At 46.3% G+C, this 17,725-nt stretch overlaps 1 protein-coding gene across 2 annotated transcripts in view; it reads right to left on the reverse strand.

Annotated features, from left to right (window-relative positions):
- The window catches only part of CEP250 (centrosomal protein 250), a 62,236-nt gene that overhangs the window by 33,285 nt on the left and 11,226 nt on the right, over window positions 1–17,725 (reverse strand). Inside the window, exons 6-20 of one of the 2 annotated variants that reach the window (XM_025399985.1) lie at window positions 17,089–17,171; window positions 16,698–16,863; window positions 15,832–15,938; window positions 15,358–15,609; window positions 12,891–12,987; window positions 10,697–10,798; window positions 10,014–10,172; window positions 9,293–9,471; window positions 8,796–8,978; window positions 6,694–6,838; window positions 5,741–5,887; window positions 4,242–4,472; window positions 2,917–3,110; window positions 2,568–2,695; window positions 2,195–2,364 (exon numbers count right to left, since the gene is read on the reverse strand). In XM_025399985.1, the coding sequence (XP_025255770.1) occupies window positions 2,195–2,364; window positions 2,568–2,695; window positions 2,917–3,110; window positions 4,242–4,472; window positions 5,741–5,887; window positions 6,694–6,838; window positions 8,796–8,978; window positions 9,293–9,471; window positions 10,014–10,172; window positions 10,697–10,798; window positions 12,891–12,987; window positions 15,358–15,609; window positions 15,832–15,938; window positions 16,698–16,863; window positions 17,089–17,171 (2,343 nt within the window). Of the gene's footprint in view, window positions 1–2,194; window positions 2,365–2,567; window positions 2,696–2,916; window positions 3,111–4,241; window positions 4,476–5,740; window positions 5,888–6,693; window positions 6,839–8,795; window positions 8,979–9,292; window positions 9,472–10,013; window positions 10,173–10,696; window positions 10,799–12,890; window positions 12,988–15,357; window positions 15,610–15,831; window positions 15,939–16,697; window positions 16,864–17,088; window positions 17,172–17,725 lie in introns of both variants that reach the window. The other variant, XM_025399986.1, reaches the window with a different exon arrangement.

Below are 17,725 nucleotides of genomic sequence, written 5' to 3' on the forward strand. Positions count from 1 at the left end.
CATGCCTGTAATCCCAGCTACTCTAGAGGCTGAGGCAGGATAACTGCATGAACTCAGGAGGTGGAGGTTGCAGTGAGCCGAGATTGCACCACTGCACTCCAGCCTGGGTGACAGAGCAAGACTCTGTCTCAAAAAAATAAAAAATAAATAAATAAATAAACACAAGAAATTGTGGAATTATTAAAATGAAAGCTAACTTCTCAATACCAACAATGTTGAGAGAAAATAATTCTCATCCTAGAAACTTGTATCTGAATTTTTTACTTAGTGAATCTATCTATCTATCTATCTATCTATCTATTTTTTTTAACCCTGAACAAAGCCAGAAACTATCTTTCAAGAATAAAAGTAGGCTGGGCATGGTGGCTCACATCTGTAATCCCAACACTTCGGGAGGCCAAGGGCGGGTGGATTGCTTGAGCCCAGGAGTTTGAGACTAGCCTGGGAAACATGGTGGAACCCCATCTCTACCAAAAATACAAAAAAAAAAAAAAATTAACCAGGCATGATGGCATATGCCTATAATCCCAGCTACCCAGGAGGCTGAGGTGGGAGGATCACCTGAGCCCAGGAGGTCGAGGCTGCAGTCGGCCATGATCACACCACTGCACTCCAGTCTGGGTGACAGAGTGAGACCCTGCCTCAATAAAAGAATAAAAATAAAATAGAAACATCTTCAGACAATTAACTACCAACAGACCCTTACCAAAGAAAATCCTACTTCAGGCAAAAGAAAAATAAATCTGAATAGAAAGTCTGATATATAAGAAGGAATGGTGAACAGAAAAGGTATAAATTCATTGTTGTATCTGAACAAATATTGACTGTATAAAACAATAAAAAATCATAAATTGTGGTGTTAAACTAGTTAGAACTGAGCACACCGAACAAAACAGCCTATAAATTAGGGAGGAGTGAAACAAGTAAAACGTTTTTTTTTTTTTTGAGACAGGGTCTCACTCTGTCACTCAGGCTGGAACGCAGTGATGCTCAGCTCACCCCAGCCTTAACCTCCTGGCTCAAGTGATCCTCCCCCCTCAGCCTTCCAAGTAGCTGGGACTACAGTGTGTACCACCATCCCTGGCTAATTTTTGTATTTTTTTTTTTTGTAGGGAATGGGGTTTCGCCATGTTGTCCAGGCTGGTCTCAAACTCCTGGGCTCAAGCAATCTGCCCACCTCAGCCTCCCAAAGTGCTGAGATGACAGGCGTGAGCCACTGTGCCTGGCCCAGGTAAAATGTTCTAAGACCCTTGTATCATTCAGGAAAAGGGTAAAACTACTGAACCTTGAGATTCTATTAAGTATATGTTTAAAAATATTAAAGGTAACCACTAACAGGATTTTTAAAATAAAGTACATATTATCCACAGTTGCAGAGAGAAAAAAGAGGTGAGAAAAGAATACAACTTAATCACTCAACTTAATCCTCTGAAAGAAGTTAAGAAAGGTACTTTCCCCTCCCTAAAAGATATAAAAACGGCTGTACCCTGTGCTTTAGGAGGCTGAGGCAGGTGGATCACAAGGTCAGTTTGACACCAGCCTGGCCAACATGGTGAAACCCTGTCTCTACTAAAAATATAAAAATTAGCCGGGTGTGGTGGCGCACACCTGTAATCCCAGCTATTTAGGAGGCTGAGGCAGGAGAATCACCTGATCCCAGGAGGCGGAGGTTGCAGTGGGCCAAGATCGCACCACTGCACTCCAGCCTGAGGGACAGAGTGATACTCTGTCTCAAGAGAAAAAAAAAAAGATATAAAAAGGTAGGACAAATAACCTAAGATGGCTTAAATAAATCCAAATACAACTAAAATCACAATAAAACCAAATGGACTAAATTACATAATTAAAAGACAAAACACAGTTCTGAACTGCACAAGAATGCATCCAAGATATTCCTCTCCCTGGTTTTCATCCTGAGGCCAGTTTAATAATCCTAAATCCCAGGGTCCACTCTCAATTCTCTGTACACACCAACATAACAACAATAATAATGGCTACCACAAATAGAGAGCCCACTATATGCCAGGAACTACTCTTAGTGCTTTTCATATATTAACTCATTTAATAGCAGGAAGTTGGATTTTACAGCTTGGGGACCAAATTTCACTCATACGAGCAGCAATAACTGGACCAAGAGGCAGCAGGTGGAACACTCATGGAAGGGAGACCATCCCCGGCCACACTGACCACTTACCCATTTCTCCCGGAGCCGGTTCACCTCCTCCTCATGGGCTGCCTTCTGCTGCTCCAAGGCAGTCTTCCCTTCTTGCTCAGCCCGGGCCAGCTGTCTGGCTGCAGCATCCCGCTCCTGCTCTGCCTGGCTCCGTTCAGTGTCCAGTTCCAGCTTCAGGCACCTCACTTCCCCTAACATGCCAGGGACAGGATCAGGCCTCTGCCCCCCTCCTTTTACCTAATAAAATTCTCCCTCTCCCCTGATCTCATGAGCAACTCTATCTCAGAGGACCTGCACCCTACTGGAGAAGGACCTCTAATTGTCTCCCACTGTCTTCCTGTCTCTTCAACATCTCCATGGAATGGAGTGCGCCCCATTCCAGTTGGGTTCTCACCTTGGATTACTTCCTTGGCTTGAGTGACAGTTTGAATCTGGACCTCCAGCTGCCCCTTGGTGACCTCTATCACAGAATTTTGTTGTTGGGCTTCAAACAGACTGCTCTCTAGTAGCTCCTTGGCTGAGCTGTGAGGTTCAGGAATCAGAAGAGTTTCTTACCCATCAAGCCCCTTACCTTTCCTCAAGAGGAGTTGGGTTCTAAGTACTGGCTACCTGGAGAAGTTAGGGGGGCAATTATAAATTCATAATCAATTTAGGACCTACATACTTACGGCAGGGAGCTTAGCTTCACGCCTTTGCCTTGCAAAGCTCTCTCTGTGCTTGGCTGAATTGAGTCTGGGCCCTACCTGAGCCCCTGGAGTTGTTCAGCGAGGTCCTGCCGGTCACGCTCCACAGCCTGCAGCCGCACCTCCAGAGCCGCTTTCTCTCGTACTAGGGCCTCCTTCTCCTGGACTGCCCTGGCAAGCACTTCTTCCTGTCGCTTTGCCTCCTGATGTAGCTGCTCCAGCTGAGTCGTGGCTGCCTCCTGCTGGTGATGTGACTGAGGAGAAGAATGTGGTGAGAGATGGAGCAGAGCCTGGATTCCCCCAGGGCCGCTACCACCAGGTTAGGGTCATTGGCTCTTCAGAGATTCTGGACCCAGCTCTGTGAGCCCAGATTGCTTACCCAATAGCATGCGGCATTTATCTATTTCCCTGATCAGCCCACAGATCCCCCAGCCCAGGAAGAATGCTCCCCTGTGAGCAAGACCCTGTGCTAGGGACAGCTTGACACCTGCCCCTAAGGAGGTTTTAGTCTTGAGAAGATGCACACATAATACTAGGAAGAAAGTCATCAATGTCCCGAGAAAGGGACTCTGTGAAGGGAGAATCGGTACAATTATTAGGACAATGAGAGGTTGTGTAGAGGAGAAAGATGACCTTTGAGCCAGGTCATTCATTGGCTCAGGAAAAAAATTTACTCAGCCCCTGTTATGTGGTAGGCACTATGCTAAAAGCTGAAGGGATAAAAACAACTAAGACATAGCTTTGCCTTCAAAGAGCTTTTGGTCTAATGGTGAAGACATATAAACAGATAATTATAGCATGAGGAATGTGGTGGTTAAAATAAGCATACAGTGCTATCAGAGTATAAGGAGAAGCTTCTAATTCAAACTGGGTGGTGTGAAGTAGTGGAGAATTAGTGAAGAATTCTTTTTGTTTTTTTGAGACAGAGTGTCATTCTGTTGCCCAGGTTGGAGTGCAGTGGCACGATCTCGGCTCACTGCAACCTGCGCCTCCCAGGTTCAAGCGAGATTCTCCTGCCTCAGCCTCCTGAGTAGCTGGGATTACAGGTGCGTGCCACCACACCAGGCTAATTTATGTATTTTTAGTAGAGACAGGGTTTCACCATGTTGGTCAGGCTGGTCTCGAACCTCTGACCTTGTGATCCGCCCGCCTCGGCCTCCCAAACTGCTGGGATTACAGGCATGAGACACTGCGCCCAGCCTCAGTGAAGAATTCTTATAGGCATTCTTTTTTTAAAATTGGAAGATATACTGCAAACTAGTAACACTGATCATTTCTAGGAAGTAAGACTTTTTCACTTTCCAGATAATTTCTGTAGTGTTTTGATTTTTTATAATGAGCATGTATTACACCTAAATGTGATGGTGTCCATTTTGCCTTCTTACCTCGCTTAGTTTCTTTTGAATTTCTTCCTTCTCTTCTTGGATGCCCCTGAGATCTGCCTGCAGCTCAGCCCCAGCCTCCTCAGCTTTCTGCAGCTGAACCTCCAGGTGAGTGTTCTTTTCCCACAGGGCTTCCCTCCTCTTCTCTGCCTCCACCAGGTCTACCTGCAAAGTGTTTCTCATCTGCTCTGCGGCCTCCATTCTGCTGCACACAGACTGGTTCTCCTCCTCTAACTACTGGCCAAAAAGGGAAGGGAGTACAGGCATCAAAGACAAATGATTAGTTTAGGAATCAAATGCTAAGACTGAAATCCAAGTGGGATATGAATCTATTCTCCAAAGATGAACAAAGGAGTGTTTATAAGATGGGGGGAAAATCCATTCATTTGATCTAGTGCCTATATTCCAGGTACTAGATGGGCTGGATGCTGGGGATGGAGATATGAAAGGCAAAATCCTGCTCTCAAATAATTCAGAATAATGGAATAGAGAACACTCAAGGAAACAGAGGTTGCAAGGAGGTTCCATCACTATAATTATAGGTTAAATTTGTAACCTATAGAAAAGATTCTTTGGGATTTAGGATCTTCAGCAGATTCTTTTCTGGTGATTGCTATTATCTCACCCAACAGAATTAACAACCTAGTCTTTGGCCGGGCATGGTGGCTCACGCCTGTAATCCCAGGACTTTGGGAGGCTGAGGTGGATGGATCACCTGAGGTCAGGAGTTCGAGACCAGCCTGGCCAACATGGTGAAACCCCATCTCTACTAAAAATACAAAAATTAGCCCAGGGCAGCCAAGTGCAGTGGCTCACACCTGTAATCCCAGCACTTTGGGAGGCTGAGGCAGGTGGATCACCTGAGGTCAGGAGTTTGAGAACAGCCTGACCAACATTGTAAAACCCTGTCTTTACTAAAAATACAAAATTAGCCAGGCATGGTGATGCATGCCTGTAATCCCAGATATTCGGGAGGCTGAGGCAGGAGAATTGCTTGAACCCGGGATGCGGAGGTTGCAGTGAGCCAAGATCGTGCCACTGTACTCCAGCCTGGGCAACAAGAGCAAAATTCCATCTCAAAAAAAAATTAGCCAGGTGTGGTGACACATGCCTGTAATCCCAGCTACTCAGGAGGCTGAGGCAGGAGACTGCTTGAACCCAGGAGATGGAGACTTCAGTGAGCTAAGATCACACCGCTGCACTCCAGCCTAGGTGACAGAGGATCCATCTCAAGAAAACCCCAGCCAAAACCTAGTCTTCCTTCCAGAACACATGGGCCCCTTCCCAACCTTAGTGACTTACCCTAAAGCCCAGAGCTGGTTCTGCTGGAGGTGTGGGAGGGGAATATTTATAATGGCTAAGCCCAATCCTTACAGTATTTGCTCTCCTCTGCATTGTAAATGTTCCTTTTGCTCATTTCAGACCTACATTTGGGAGCTGATCTGTCTTGCCCTCAGTTAGGGCCCAGCCCTTCCCTGGGGACCAGGAAAATCTTTGCTCACCTGGAGAAGCTGCTGGTTCAGCCCAACTTTATCTAAGGCCAAAGCCTCATTTAAGGCACTGAGCTTGACAGCTGCAGCCCGAAGATCAGCTACTTCTGTCTTCAGGGTATTTTCAGAACTCGACAGCTCTGCAATTGACTGCTCTGCCTAAAAAACAAAGGGTTAAAGAGTTTCATATTTCCAATTTTCCTGGAACAGTGAACAGTTCACATTCCCAATACTGCTGCTTTTTGGTACGAGATTAGTTAATACTCCATTCCCTCTCCTGCATTCTAAACAAGTTTTCCCTTGATTCATTCATTAAGCAGTAAGACGGGAGCTCACAGTATAGAGATACCAATGTTAGGACAGAGAAATGACTATGATTGTAATGACGCCACAGAAAATGTAAGCACAAAGTGCTCTGGGAACTCAAAAAAAATATTAATATAGTTTGGAAGAGTCAAATATGCTTGGTAGAGGAGTTGATGATTAAGTTGGGAATTGAGAGATGAGGAAGAGTTTGAGCATAAAGGAGGAGGAAAGAAGTAGTGCAGAGAAAGGGAAAAGTATATGCAGAGTATTGGAGTCATGAAAGAACATGGAATAACTGAAAAGGCAATTACTGCTCTGTGGCAGGAGCAAAGGATATGAGATGTTTAGGAAGGGTTTTGCAGTAGAAGGGGAGGCTAAAACACAGTTTGGGGCACATGACAAAAAGTTTCGAATGTGGCACCACAGAGCTAGAAAGCCATTGAATGGTTTTAAGAGACTGACATAACCAGGTCTATACTTTAGAAAACCCATTCTAATTCCAATATAGAGGGTATGTTGGAAGATAGAGAACCCAGAAGCAGACTAATGACTGAGGAAATATGAGGGATCCTGGCTTGACGGTGAAGAATGAGGCAGGCTGCATGGGAACACACTTTCGAAGCCGCCCACCCAGCAAGTGAGGAGAGGAGGCCACGCACCCTAGCCAGCGCTGCGGTCACTTCCGTTTGCTCTTGCCTCAGTAACTCCCCTTCCAGGCGACTTGACTCCAGGGCTTCCCGAAGAGTGATCAGTTCACTGAGTGATTCTGACTGTTTGGCTTCCAGGCCCACCAGCGTCTCCTGACTAAGATGGGAAGGAGAGGAGTCTAGAGGAACTCTTAGGGATGGCCCGTAACCCCAAAGGTAACAGGAATTTAATCACCTTTGCTATGCAACAGAATGAGGATGGTCTATAAACACTGATAAGGAAAGACTTCTAAGACATGTCAAGTGAAAAAAAATCAAGGTGCAGAACAGTATATACATAATACACTATCTTTTATATAAAAAAGTGGGGGAAGAAAGAATATATGCCCATATTTGCATGAAGGAGCACTGGCAAGATAAACAAGAAGTCAACTAAAATGGTTGCCTAAAGGGGGAAGGGAAATGGGATGGAGAAAGCACAAATGAGAGTGAGACTTCTCTCTCTGTATCTTCTTAGCTCACTGAAGCCTCAAACTCCTGGGGCCTCATGTGATCCTCCCATCTCACCCTGCCATGGCTACAGGCACATGCCACCACGTTCAGCTAATTTTTTGCTGTTCCTGTAGAGACAGAGGTCTCACTATGTTGCCCAGGCTGGTCTTAAACTCCTGGCCTCAAGTGATCCTCCCACTAAGGCCTCTGAAAGGGTTGGAATTACAGGGGTGCCTAGCCTTAAAATAGTTTTGACTTTTGAATCATATAAATGTATTATCAAGTCAGATAAATAAATTTAAAAACATATTATGATCTCTGTGGATTGTCTGCCCTTCTCCTTGGTACAGGGAGATCATTCTTAGCACATGTCATGACCCTTATGGCAGCCCTTCAAGCTTCCACTATTCATGACTATCAGGTACAGGGAACTGGGGCACAGGAGAGGAGGGAAATACAGCAAAGATGAAGATATATCCCTGCTCCCAGTTATTAAAGACCTACCATATGCCAGGTTCTATGCTGGCATTTTCCAAAACATTGCTCTCATCTTCCCAGCAACCCTTCAAGGTAAATATTATCATCACCATTCTACAAATAATCTGTCCATGTGACAGAGCCATAATTCAAACCAAGCTTTTGCCCAGCTCAAAGTCCTTGCTTTTTCTGTGACATCATAAAGGGGAATTTACAGATTAGCTGGGGCCATTGATTCTGGATTTCCTTTTGTTGACCAGCTAGCGCATTTCCCATTACTTCCATGTATAAGGCTTACCCTTTAGCCAGCCCAGCCCAGCCCACTCTGAACATGCCATGAATCTTCCTGACTCCTTTTCTGTGCTAATCTATCCTTGAGCTCTTCTCCCACTCTCTATTAACCAAATAGGTCAAGGCCCAGCTCAGAGTCTACTCTCTCCTCCATAAAACATTCCCTAGTCCTCAATAATTAGCTGTCACTCCTGTGCTCCCAAAGGACTTAGTCTGAAACTCTATTTAACTCATACTTCATCCAGCCTCATGTCACAGTTAGTTGTCTGTCTTCTGGCAAGTTCCCTGAAATCAGGGCTTTTGTCTTATTCATTTCTGTATCCCCCTCAGTGTCTCATCCCATATGGGTGATCAACTAAGACTTAACCAACCATGAACTTTCCATATTCATCTTTCTGCAAAGGAAGAAGCAGCAAGCTAATCTGAACCCACTGCATGCCAGAGTTCTACATACTCTACTTTCTTTTTTTTTTTTTTTTTTGAGACGGAGTCTCGCTCTTTCGCGTAGGCTGGAGTGCCGTGGCCGGATCTCAGCTCACTGCAAGCTCCGCCTCCCGGGTTTACGCCATTCTCCTGCCTCAGCCTCCAAGTAGCTGGGACTACAGGCGCCCGCCACCTCGCCCGGCTAGTTTTTTGTATTTTTTAGTAGAGACGGGGTTTCACCGTGTTAGCCAGGATGGTCTCGATCTCCTGACCTCATGATCCGCCCGTCTCAGCCTCCCAAAGTGCTGGGATTACAGGCTTGAGCCACCGCGCCCGGCCACATACTCTACTTTCTAAGAGAGGAGAGTAGGAGGGGAGGGTGTAGAATTGAAGGAAGACCAGGCCCCAGAAAGCAGACTGGTCTCACTTACAGACGCTCCCTCTCCCGGACAGCCAGGTGCAGCTCCTCCTGCTGTTCCTCCTTCTGGCCCTGGGCAGAGTCCCCCTGCAGCTGAAGCTCCACATTTGCCCTTCGTAGGCGCCATGCCTCCTGCTCTAGCACCTCCAGCTGCTGCCGCAGCTCTTCCCTGGCCTTCTGCAGCAGCTCTCGCTCCCTGGAAGAAGGGAATCAGAGATGAGCAGAGACCGTGGGACCTAAAATTCTTTCTGGAAGCAGGCATCACAGGGTCAAAAGACCCTGTTTCAACATCCCATCTTCCCTTTTGAGTGTGAAACATTTTTATCATCACAAAGACTCCAACCCCCAAAGCTTGTTCTGGAGAAACAAGTGGAAACAGGGTAAAACAGCCAAGTCTCAGGGAGAACAGGATCAGCACCCCAAAAACCTGATGGGAGTGGGTAAATGGCTGGATGATGACTGAGACCGAGACCAGGCTGCGAGGGTGGGATGAACAGCCCATCTGCTCACTTGCTGAGAGAGTCCACCTCTCCCTGGAGGTCCACAGTCTGCCCTGCCAGAGTGTCTCGCTCCCCAGTGAGCTTCTGCAGCCGCTGTCTCAAGGCTTCGCCCTCTTCCTCCCACTGATCATGCTGCTGTTGCAACAAGTTCACAGCCTCTTGACAGCCTGCAAGCTGCTGCCTTAGGTCCTGTGGAGGGAGAGCAAGAGAAACCAGACGATGCGCAAGAGCAAAGGAGGGATTTCAGAACCCTGAAAGTGGGGCTGGAGAAGGGGGTTGGGGGATGGTGCAACAAAGGTAAGCTGAGAAGGGAGATGCAACTATTCAAGAAGACAGTCCCTCAGAGGTCACTGGGCTTCTGTGGCTCTAGATTCTTAGAGTTCGTCATCTCCAAATGTACAGTGGCATGGGGGAGTGGTAAGTGTGCCTAGGACTCTCAGAGTTGGAGAACATTGACCCAATAATCTCCCAGAGCTCTGGTTCCCAATCTCTGCATAGTGTTATGCAAAGATTGTACACAAAGTGAAGCACGCCATTGGCGTGGAGAATGTGCCTGCTACTCACAAGCACAATTCAGCAGACACAGGCAGATTCACTCTGAGATACTGACAAAACACCTCATGACTGGTCAACAAAGTAAAAGGGATAGTACAGGCTAGGGAGGTACCTGGGGCACAAACCAGTTTAGACACACACCCCTGTGACTGAGGGGGAATGCTGAGGGTTCTTACCTGCACAGCCTGGCGTCTCCGAGTCAGCACTGAACGCACCAGAGTAACAGCCTTGTCTGGATCCTGGTAATCAAACTGGCAAACGATACTAGAGTCCAATTCCAAAGAGTTCTCATGATCAGAGCCTTGGGCTATATTGTCCCCTTCTTCCACCATGACCTGAAACCCAATACAGCAAGGTCACCACCCTACTGACCAAAGCCTAGAGTCTATACAGGGACTTAACCCTGTAGCCTGGACAAACCTGATGTTTTCCTTCTCAGGTTCTCTCCCTTGGGGGAAGGAGGGGAGTATCCGAGAGCATAAAAGTCTGGTTCCTTCAACTCTCCACCTTTGGTCACCCAAGTCTAGGACTAGCAACAAGGCTAGAACACTGTCTGAGGTAACAATAAATGAGGAAATGAAAGAAGAAACGATTGAGATATTGAAGACCAGAATCTAGCCTCCAGCCTGAGAACTGCAGCTAGAAACAGGAAAGAGGGCCTGTCCCATCAGGTAGTGCTAAGACACAAATGCTTAGCTATCTCTTAGGGTTCTGGTCTTCAAACACACAAAACTCATCCCCACAAGACTTTAAGCACCCGAACCTCAGAGACTGGAAATCTAGACAGGACTGAAAGGACATAGAGACCTGGGGAGTGGAGGCATAACCTGGTTACCATGAACAGGAGGCTTCCCAGTACCTGGGTTATATCCTTGATCACCTGCTGTAAAGACAACTTCTCCTCTTGGGCATTCCTACTAAGAGATGCTTCATGTTCCATTAATTCTGTGTGATTTGTCTCCTGAACAGGGAACAGAATAGAGCCTCAGAGTCAAACTATCAAAAGTGAATTTATTACTCCAGGACCCCAAACAACCAAAGTCTAATTCTGTCTGTTCTATCAGCCCCACTTTTTCCCTGACCATACATCAATGCTAATATGTTGCCCGAAGAGTCTGAAGACAGTGTGATGTGGTGATTACAAGTTTAGATTAAGTGATAACGAGTTCCAAATTAGACTTCACTGATTAGAATTCTGCTCTATCATTTACTATGTTGGTAACCATAGTCAACAGCTTCTTTGAGCTTCTTTTTCTTTAAAATAGAAATAAGTAACAGCAACTACTTGTTTTGAGGCTTAAATTAAAAATGCATGTAAATTATTCAACATAGTGTCTGGAACAACGCAAATGTTCAATAAATGTAAGCTATTATTAGACAGGGCATGGGTGCTGTCTCTGAATAGTAAATGGATGCTTGAGACCTAATGCTAAACCAGAGAAACCTCTAGCCCTAAAGCTAGACATAATCTTGAAGACTCAAGAGTTCCTCTCTTCCTTCCTATTTGTGTTAGTGAAGGCCTGAAGACACAGACTTGCAACTATGTTTTATTTGGCTTATACAAAATTTGAATCAACATTTATAAATGGAAAGATTTTACATAAAAATATAAATTTCTGGCTTCTTCCAAAAAGTTAACAAATGGGCCACACCCAGCCCCCATTCCTACATGGAAATGATTCACTGAAGTTGAATGGTGGATGCCTCCTCTAGATGAGACATTTATTATTCAGGGTCTCACAATCCCTATTACTCCTCATAGTTTCCTTAATACTGAGCTCAAGTGACCCCTGCAGTCTTGAAAACTAAATACAACAGCACTGGAAAACCAGAATTCTTACAACTGAACCCACTTCATTTATTTACATTATCTGAGCCCCGTGGATATTCTGAATTGGCAAATTCCTGGGGGAAAAAAAAAAAAAGGAATCAGAAAGCTACAATCCCTGTTGATCTCAGCCTGGATGAGAAGACTAGGGGTGTGCATTTGAATAGGGGCTCGGGAGCTACCTAAAATCAGAGATCTGAAAACTTGTAGAGATTAAACACGGTATTAAGCGGGAGGGTTCTAACATCCAACCTTAGAGAATCCCTCTGATAACATCCCTGGCACATGTTAAGCCAATGACCAAAACCTCACTCCTTCACAAGACAGGCTGTTCAACTACTGAACAGTTCTAGTTGTGAGCCAGAATGTACTCCCCTATTAACTTCTAGCTATTGACATTGGTTTTGCCCTGGAAAACATTAAATATGTAAATTCTCCTTTCTTTTTTCTTTTTTGAGACGGAGTTTCACTCTTGTTGCCCAGGCTGGAGTGCAATGGCATAATCTCGGCCCACCACAACCTCCATTTCCCCAGGTTCAAGCGATTCTCCTGCCTCAGCCTCCCGAGTAGCTGGGATTACAGGCATGCGCCACCACATCTGGCTAATTTTTTTTGTATTTTTTTAGTAGAGATGGAGTTTTTGCATGTTGGTCAGGCTGGTCTCAAACTCCCGACCTCAGGTGATCCGCCCACCTCGGCCTCCCAAAGTGCTGGGATTACAGGCGTGAGCTACCACGCCTGGCCCTTCATAAACTCTCTTTTCCCAGTGTCAGTCCTTCAGATATGTGAAGGTGGCTATCATGTCTTCAAGGGCCTTCAAAGGGCCTCAAGCTCTTTCTTCTCCCGGCTAAACACTGCCGTACTTCTCAGTTGTTTCCCATGTGACTAGATTTTAAATCTCTCCACACATCCACTTCCTGGTAACTCACTAATTTGCCAATGTGTCTCTGAAGGTATGTGTCAATTCTCTGGTAAGGACACACTGCATACATATGCCATTGCAATTTCCCCAGGAATATAGTAGGGATAGTAGGCAGTCAATAATATTTATTCAATGAATAAATGAATGAGTTAATTAATTTTCAGATTCAGCCAAAATTTATTTTTTAGCTTTAGAGGATTTCATCACAGAATATATAACTGGTATCCTGTACTATCTGTCCGTAAAGGACAAGGAACCTACAAGCCCACGACCAATTCCTTTCCAGAACAAAGGATCACGTACCAGGATCTCCACTGTCTCTCTCAGAGCCTTTACCATCTTTTCATAATCTTCATTTTGCTTCTGAGACTGGGTCAGCAGAGCAGAGAGCTCAGTCACCCTAAAGAGAAGAGCATAGCACTGTCACCAGAACAGCCCATGGATGTGGACAGAGCTACAATGCAGCACACCCCAGCCCCAACCCCAGCCACTCCCAACTGCAGCCTCCCCCAAATCCCTTAGGCACCCCTAGCCCCTCTGCACTCCCTGAATACCACATGATGCTATAGCCTTGAAGAGGGGGAGCAAAAAACCACTCAGACACATGCAGGGATTTACCACATCTCAAGGCTGGAACACGTGTTTGGGGGCCCGAGAGCTGAAGGAAAGCCCTGGCCCAGGCCCTTCCAGGCCTCGCTTGATCTTGAAGTCAAGCACCCTGAAGCCAATAAGAACATCAGAATTGCACATGGGATAGTCCCAAGGTCCCTCCAGCCCGAGGTTCTGACTCTAATAGGGAAAAAGGAAGGGCAATTTGGGGAAGATTATGTTCATCCTTCTTGATATTAATCTCAAGGTCCAGCAAAATCACCAAACACTTAACACTATACTTGGAGCTTACTGCTTGCTATCATGTGAGTGGCTAAATAAATATTTCTTGAATGAATGCTATATAAAAGTTTAATTTTTTTTCCAATTTTTTTTCCAATTTTTTTTGAGACAGGGTCTTGCTCTGTTGCCCAGGCTGGAGTACAGTGGTGCAATCATAGCTCACTCTCAAGCAATCCTCCTGCCTCAGCTTCCCAAGTAGCTAGAATTATAGGCACATGCCACCACATGGCTATTTTTTTATTTTTACTTTTAGTAGAGACAAGGTCTCACTATGTTGCCCAGGCTGGTCTCAAACTCCTGGGTTCAAGTGATCCTCCTGGCTCAGCAAAAGTCTTAATAATTTTATTCTATACCATCTCTAAGAACCTTAGCACACTGCATGGTCATTTGTCTAAGTATTGCATCACTCAACAAACATTCACTGGCCAGCCACGGTGGCTCAACCTGTAATCCTAGAACTTTGAGAGGCCAAGGTGGAAAGATTGCTTGAGCTCAGGAGTTCCAGACTGGCCTGGGAAACATAGCGAGACCCCACCTCTACAAAAAAATTAAAAAATTAGCCAGGCATAGTGGTGCGTGCCTGTAGTCCCAGTTACTTTGGAGGCTGAGGCAGGAGAATTGCTTCAGTCCAGCAGGTCAAGGCTGCGGTGAGCTGTGTTTACACTACTGCACTCCAGCCTGGGTAACAGAGCTAGACTCTGTCTCAAAAAACAAAGAAACAAAATGTATTGAGTGTCTAGTATACGGCAGGTGAAGTACAAAGCACTAGAAATACAAAACTTACTAAGACTTGGTCTCTGCTTTTGTACTTCTCAGTGCCTCCAAAAGCAAAAACGAAAAATAGCCCTGCATTTTATGTATGTACCTCCAACAGGTGAAGACACAACCCTCGTCGTGGGCATATATGAACTTTGTCCTGAGATTCAGTGGGGCTCTCTGCTCATTTCCCTGCCCTTCTACATCATTATTTTTTAAATACCTACTTCATCGCTTCTCGGCCTTTTGGCTAAGATCAAGTGTAAAAACCTACTTCATTATAATCCAAAAATTAAAACAGCCTAACCAAAAAAAGAAGGTGGGGAAACTAAATCAACAATGAGATCAATGCTGTAATAAGAGGTCAAAAGACCACAGGGAAACAGTAACTTAGTAGGCTACCGAGGTCAGAGAAGGCTTCATAGAAGAGGTGACATTTCGGTGAGCTGCAGTGGCTCATGCTTGTAATCCCAGCACTCGGGGAGGCTAAGGCGGGTGGATCACGTGAGGTCAGGAGTTTAAGACCAGCCTGGCCAACATGGTAAAACTACTAAAAATACAAATATTAGCAGGGTGTGGTGGCATGCGCCTGTAAACAGTCCCAGCTACTTGGGAGGCTGAGGCAGCAGAGTCACTTGAACTCGGGAGGCAGAGGTTGCAGTAGTCGAGATCATGCCACTGCACAATAGCCTGGGCGACAGAATGAGACTCCATCTCAAAAAAAAAAAAAAAAAAAGAGGTAATGTTTGAACTGTGCCTTAGAGGATAAGGCAGAGAGAGAAGGGAGGGAGGCATTCCAGACTAAAGTTGGCAGGTGCAAAGACAGGGAAGGGAAAGAGCTTGGCTGTTCGGGGAATGGTAAGTACTTTGGTGTTGATTGAGGACGGAGTGATAGCTAGCTCTGTACATCAACAGGAGAGAAACTGGGCTGAAAGACAGGCTGAGGGCAGAGGTCAGTACAAGACCCAACTGTGGCATCAGGTTTCAAAGCAGATTCCCTCAGGCACGTCTTCTCCCCCTCCATGGTAGGAATGTTCCTGGCATCTCCCCTGCCTGTCCCTAACCCTCTAAAGGAGTCGGCTCTCTCTCAGCAAACCCTTCCTGCGACCCCAGGCCATCTCACCGGTCCTGAAGTTCAGCCTTCTCCAGATCCCCTTGACTCTTCAGCTGTATTAACTCCTGGCTCCTTTCATGGGCTTCCTTCTCCAGCTCCTGGGTCTTGGCTAGTAGCAGCAGCAGCTGGGCTGGCTCCCGCCCATCCATTCTTCCAGATCCGTTGGGTTCCCGAGACTGTGCTCCCACAGTCAAGCGCAGACAACAGGTCAACAGGGACCCTGAAAGCCTCACATGCTCAGCTTTTAGCTCCGTCAAATCTCTGAGTACAAGCAAGGAAAACAGCAGACTCCACTAGGAACCAGGGAAGGAGTGTGGTGATCAGGCCCAGTGAAGCCTGAGAAGCAGGGCTGGGAAAAATCATCTGCTTCCAACACCACCAACTCCCCCACCCCCACAGCTGATGCCGCTTCTATAGCAGCCCACTGTTATTAGTCCAGAATTGGTGGGGGCAAACCTCCTCCCTTCTTTTCCCCACACTGACCTGTCAGTAGCTGACTTCATTTCCAGGAAGTGGCGTCGGAATGTCACCACCTCCCGCCATAGACTGAGAAGGCGACCGTGCTCCCCTTTCAGGTAGCCCTTGAAGAACTGTGTGTTCAGAAACCCAGGTCATACCCAAAGGCAGAGGGCTATCTTTTGCCAACACAAGAGTCTTGGATTCCTCCTGACTACTGAGGAAAGGAAGGAGGGACTTACAGAAGATAGTTTATGAACAGGTATCTATCCAGGTTATGCTGAAGGGTTTAATGAAGTTGGCAGTGGGATTTGAGAGGTCAGAGAGCCTAGGATGGTATATTGCCTTCCTCTGGGCCAGATTAGAAAAGGATACACAGTAGCTGCTTAACAAATGGGATCTATTACCGCAGACTTTTCTAAGGAGGGGTCAATGATATACATAAACCACTGAGCACAAAGCAAAAATGCAGGAAACATTTGTTTCCTTCAGCTGGGACCTGAAAATTCCGCAGGGCCCATAACTGCTCTTTCTTTCCCATTCAGTTTCATATCTACCTCTTTAGCACCTAGATATGCAAGACCTCCAGACCAGGAGTCAGTAAGCTTTCAGATCCATTGAAAACCTAAGCTCGTCACTGCTGCAGGAAGAGTTGCTATGAGTGTCATGCTACCTCCCAACAGAACCTAGACTAGGCAGGTAGTGGCAGGTCTAAGCTGAAGGCCCAAGAAGGGTGAGGCTGCCAGCATGCACAGGTAAGGATGGTCAGGGACTTTAACAGCAACAGCTCAGTTTCCATCCAAGTCCTGAAGTTAACCCCTTCCAGTACTGACCAGGGCAGCATCCAGAATGCACAGCCTTCCTCTCGCAGTTCCAGTCCCCATTCTTCCTACCTCCTGCTCCATCCGCCACTGGCTCTCCTTCCTCATTAGCTCATCCCGGGCCCGGCTCCAGTCCACTGTCAATTTTTCCACATCTTCCCTAAGGGCTTTATTCACCACGTCAGCTTTTTCCATGTGCAGTCGAAGCTGGGTGTTCACCTCTGCTAGACTCTCACACCTGCACTGGGGAACGGTAAAAGCAGGTAAAAAATAAAGGTCTGGTCCAACACTTGGACCTCCTGGGAGTAAGATGGCAACCACTGAAATTTCCATTGCAGGAATTAGAGGGCTACGGCTGAAGTCCATGGCTCTAATCCACATTAGCCCTCAGGGCAGAGGGTTCCCATCAGCCTTTTCCATCAGCTGGCCAATCACCCAGGTCAGAAAGTTTAGGGTCCATCACCTCTGCTGCTCCTCCTCCAGTCGGACCAGCAGCTCATCCAGGTTTGGCTCCTCCACATTTTCCCACCTCTGGGGGATTGGTCCCTGTGCCAGACAGAGACAAGCCTTACTTACCTCCAAAGAGAACATCACTCAGACCAGTTCCCTGAGGCTCCCTTCCATGGCAGTCCATTTTATTTTTATTCTTTCTCCCCTTTGTTAGCAATATGCTTCTCTTCTCAATCACTGCATCCCTCACTCCAAAAGTAAAATGATGACCTCTCCTGAAAGACGGCCTTCGGTAGTAAAAAGAATCTTCAACCTAAGAAGTGATATATCTTTCACTAATGGCCTTAACTTCCACTATACTAATTGTTTGACCTTGAGAAGTGACTTAACTTCTTTCATTTTTTTTTTTTGGAGACGGAGTCTCGCTCTGTTGCCCAGGCTGGAGTGCGATGGCATAATCTCAGCTCACTGCAACCACTGCCTCCCAGGTTCAAGTGATTCTCCTGCCTTAGTCGCCCAAGTAGTTGGGATTACAGGCACCCACCACCATGCCTGACTAATTTTTGTATTTTTAGTAGAGACGGGGTTTCGCCATGTTGGCTAGGCTGTTCTTGAATTCCTGGCCTCAAATGATCCACCCACCTCAGCCT

The sequence above is a fragment of the Theropithecus gelada genome, chromosome 10 (genome assembly GCF_003255815.1).
Source record: "Theropithecus gelada isolate Dixy chromosome 10, Tgel_1.0, whole genome shotgun sequence".
Taxonomy (NCBI): Eukaryota; Metazoa; Chordata; class Mammalia; order Primates; family Cercopithecidae; genus Theropithecus; species Theropithecus gelada.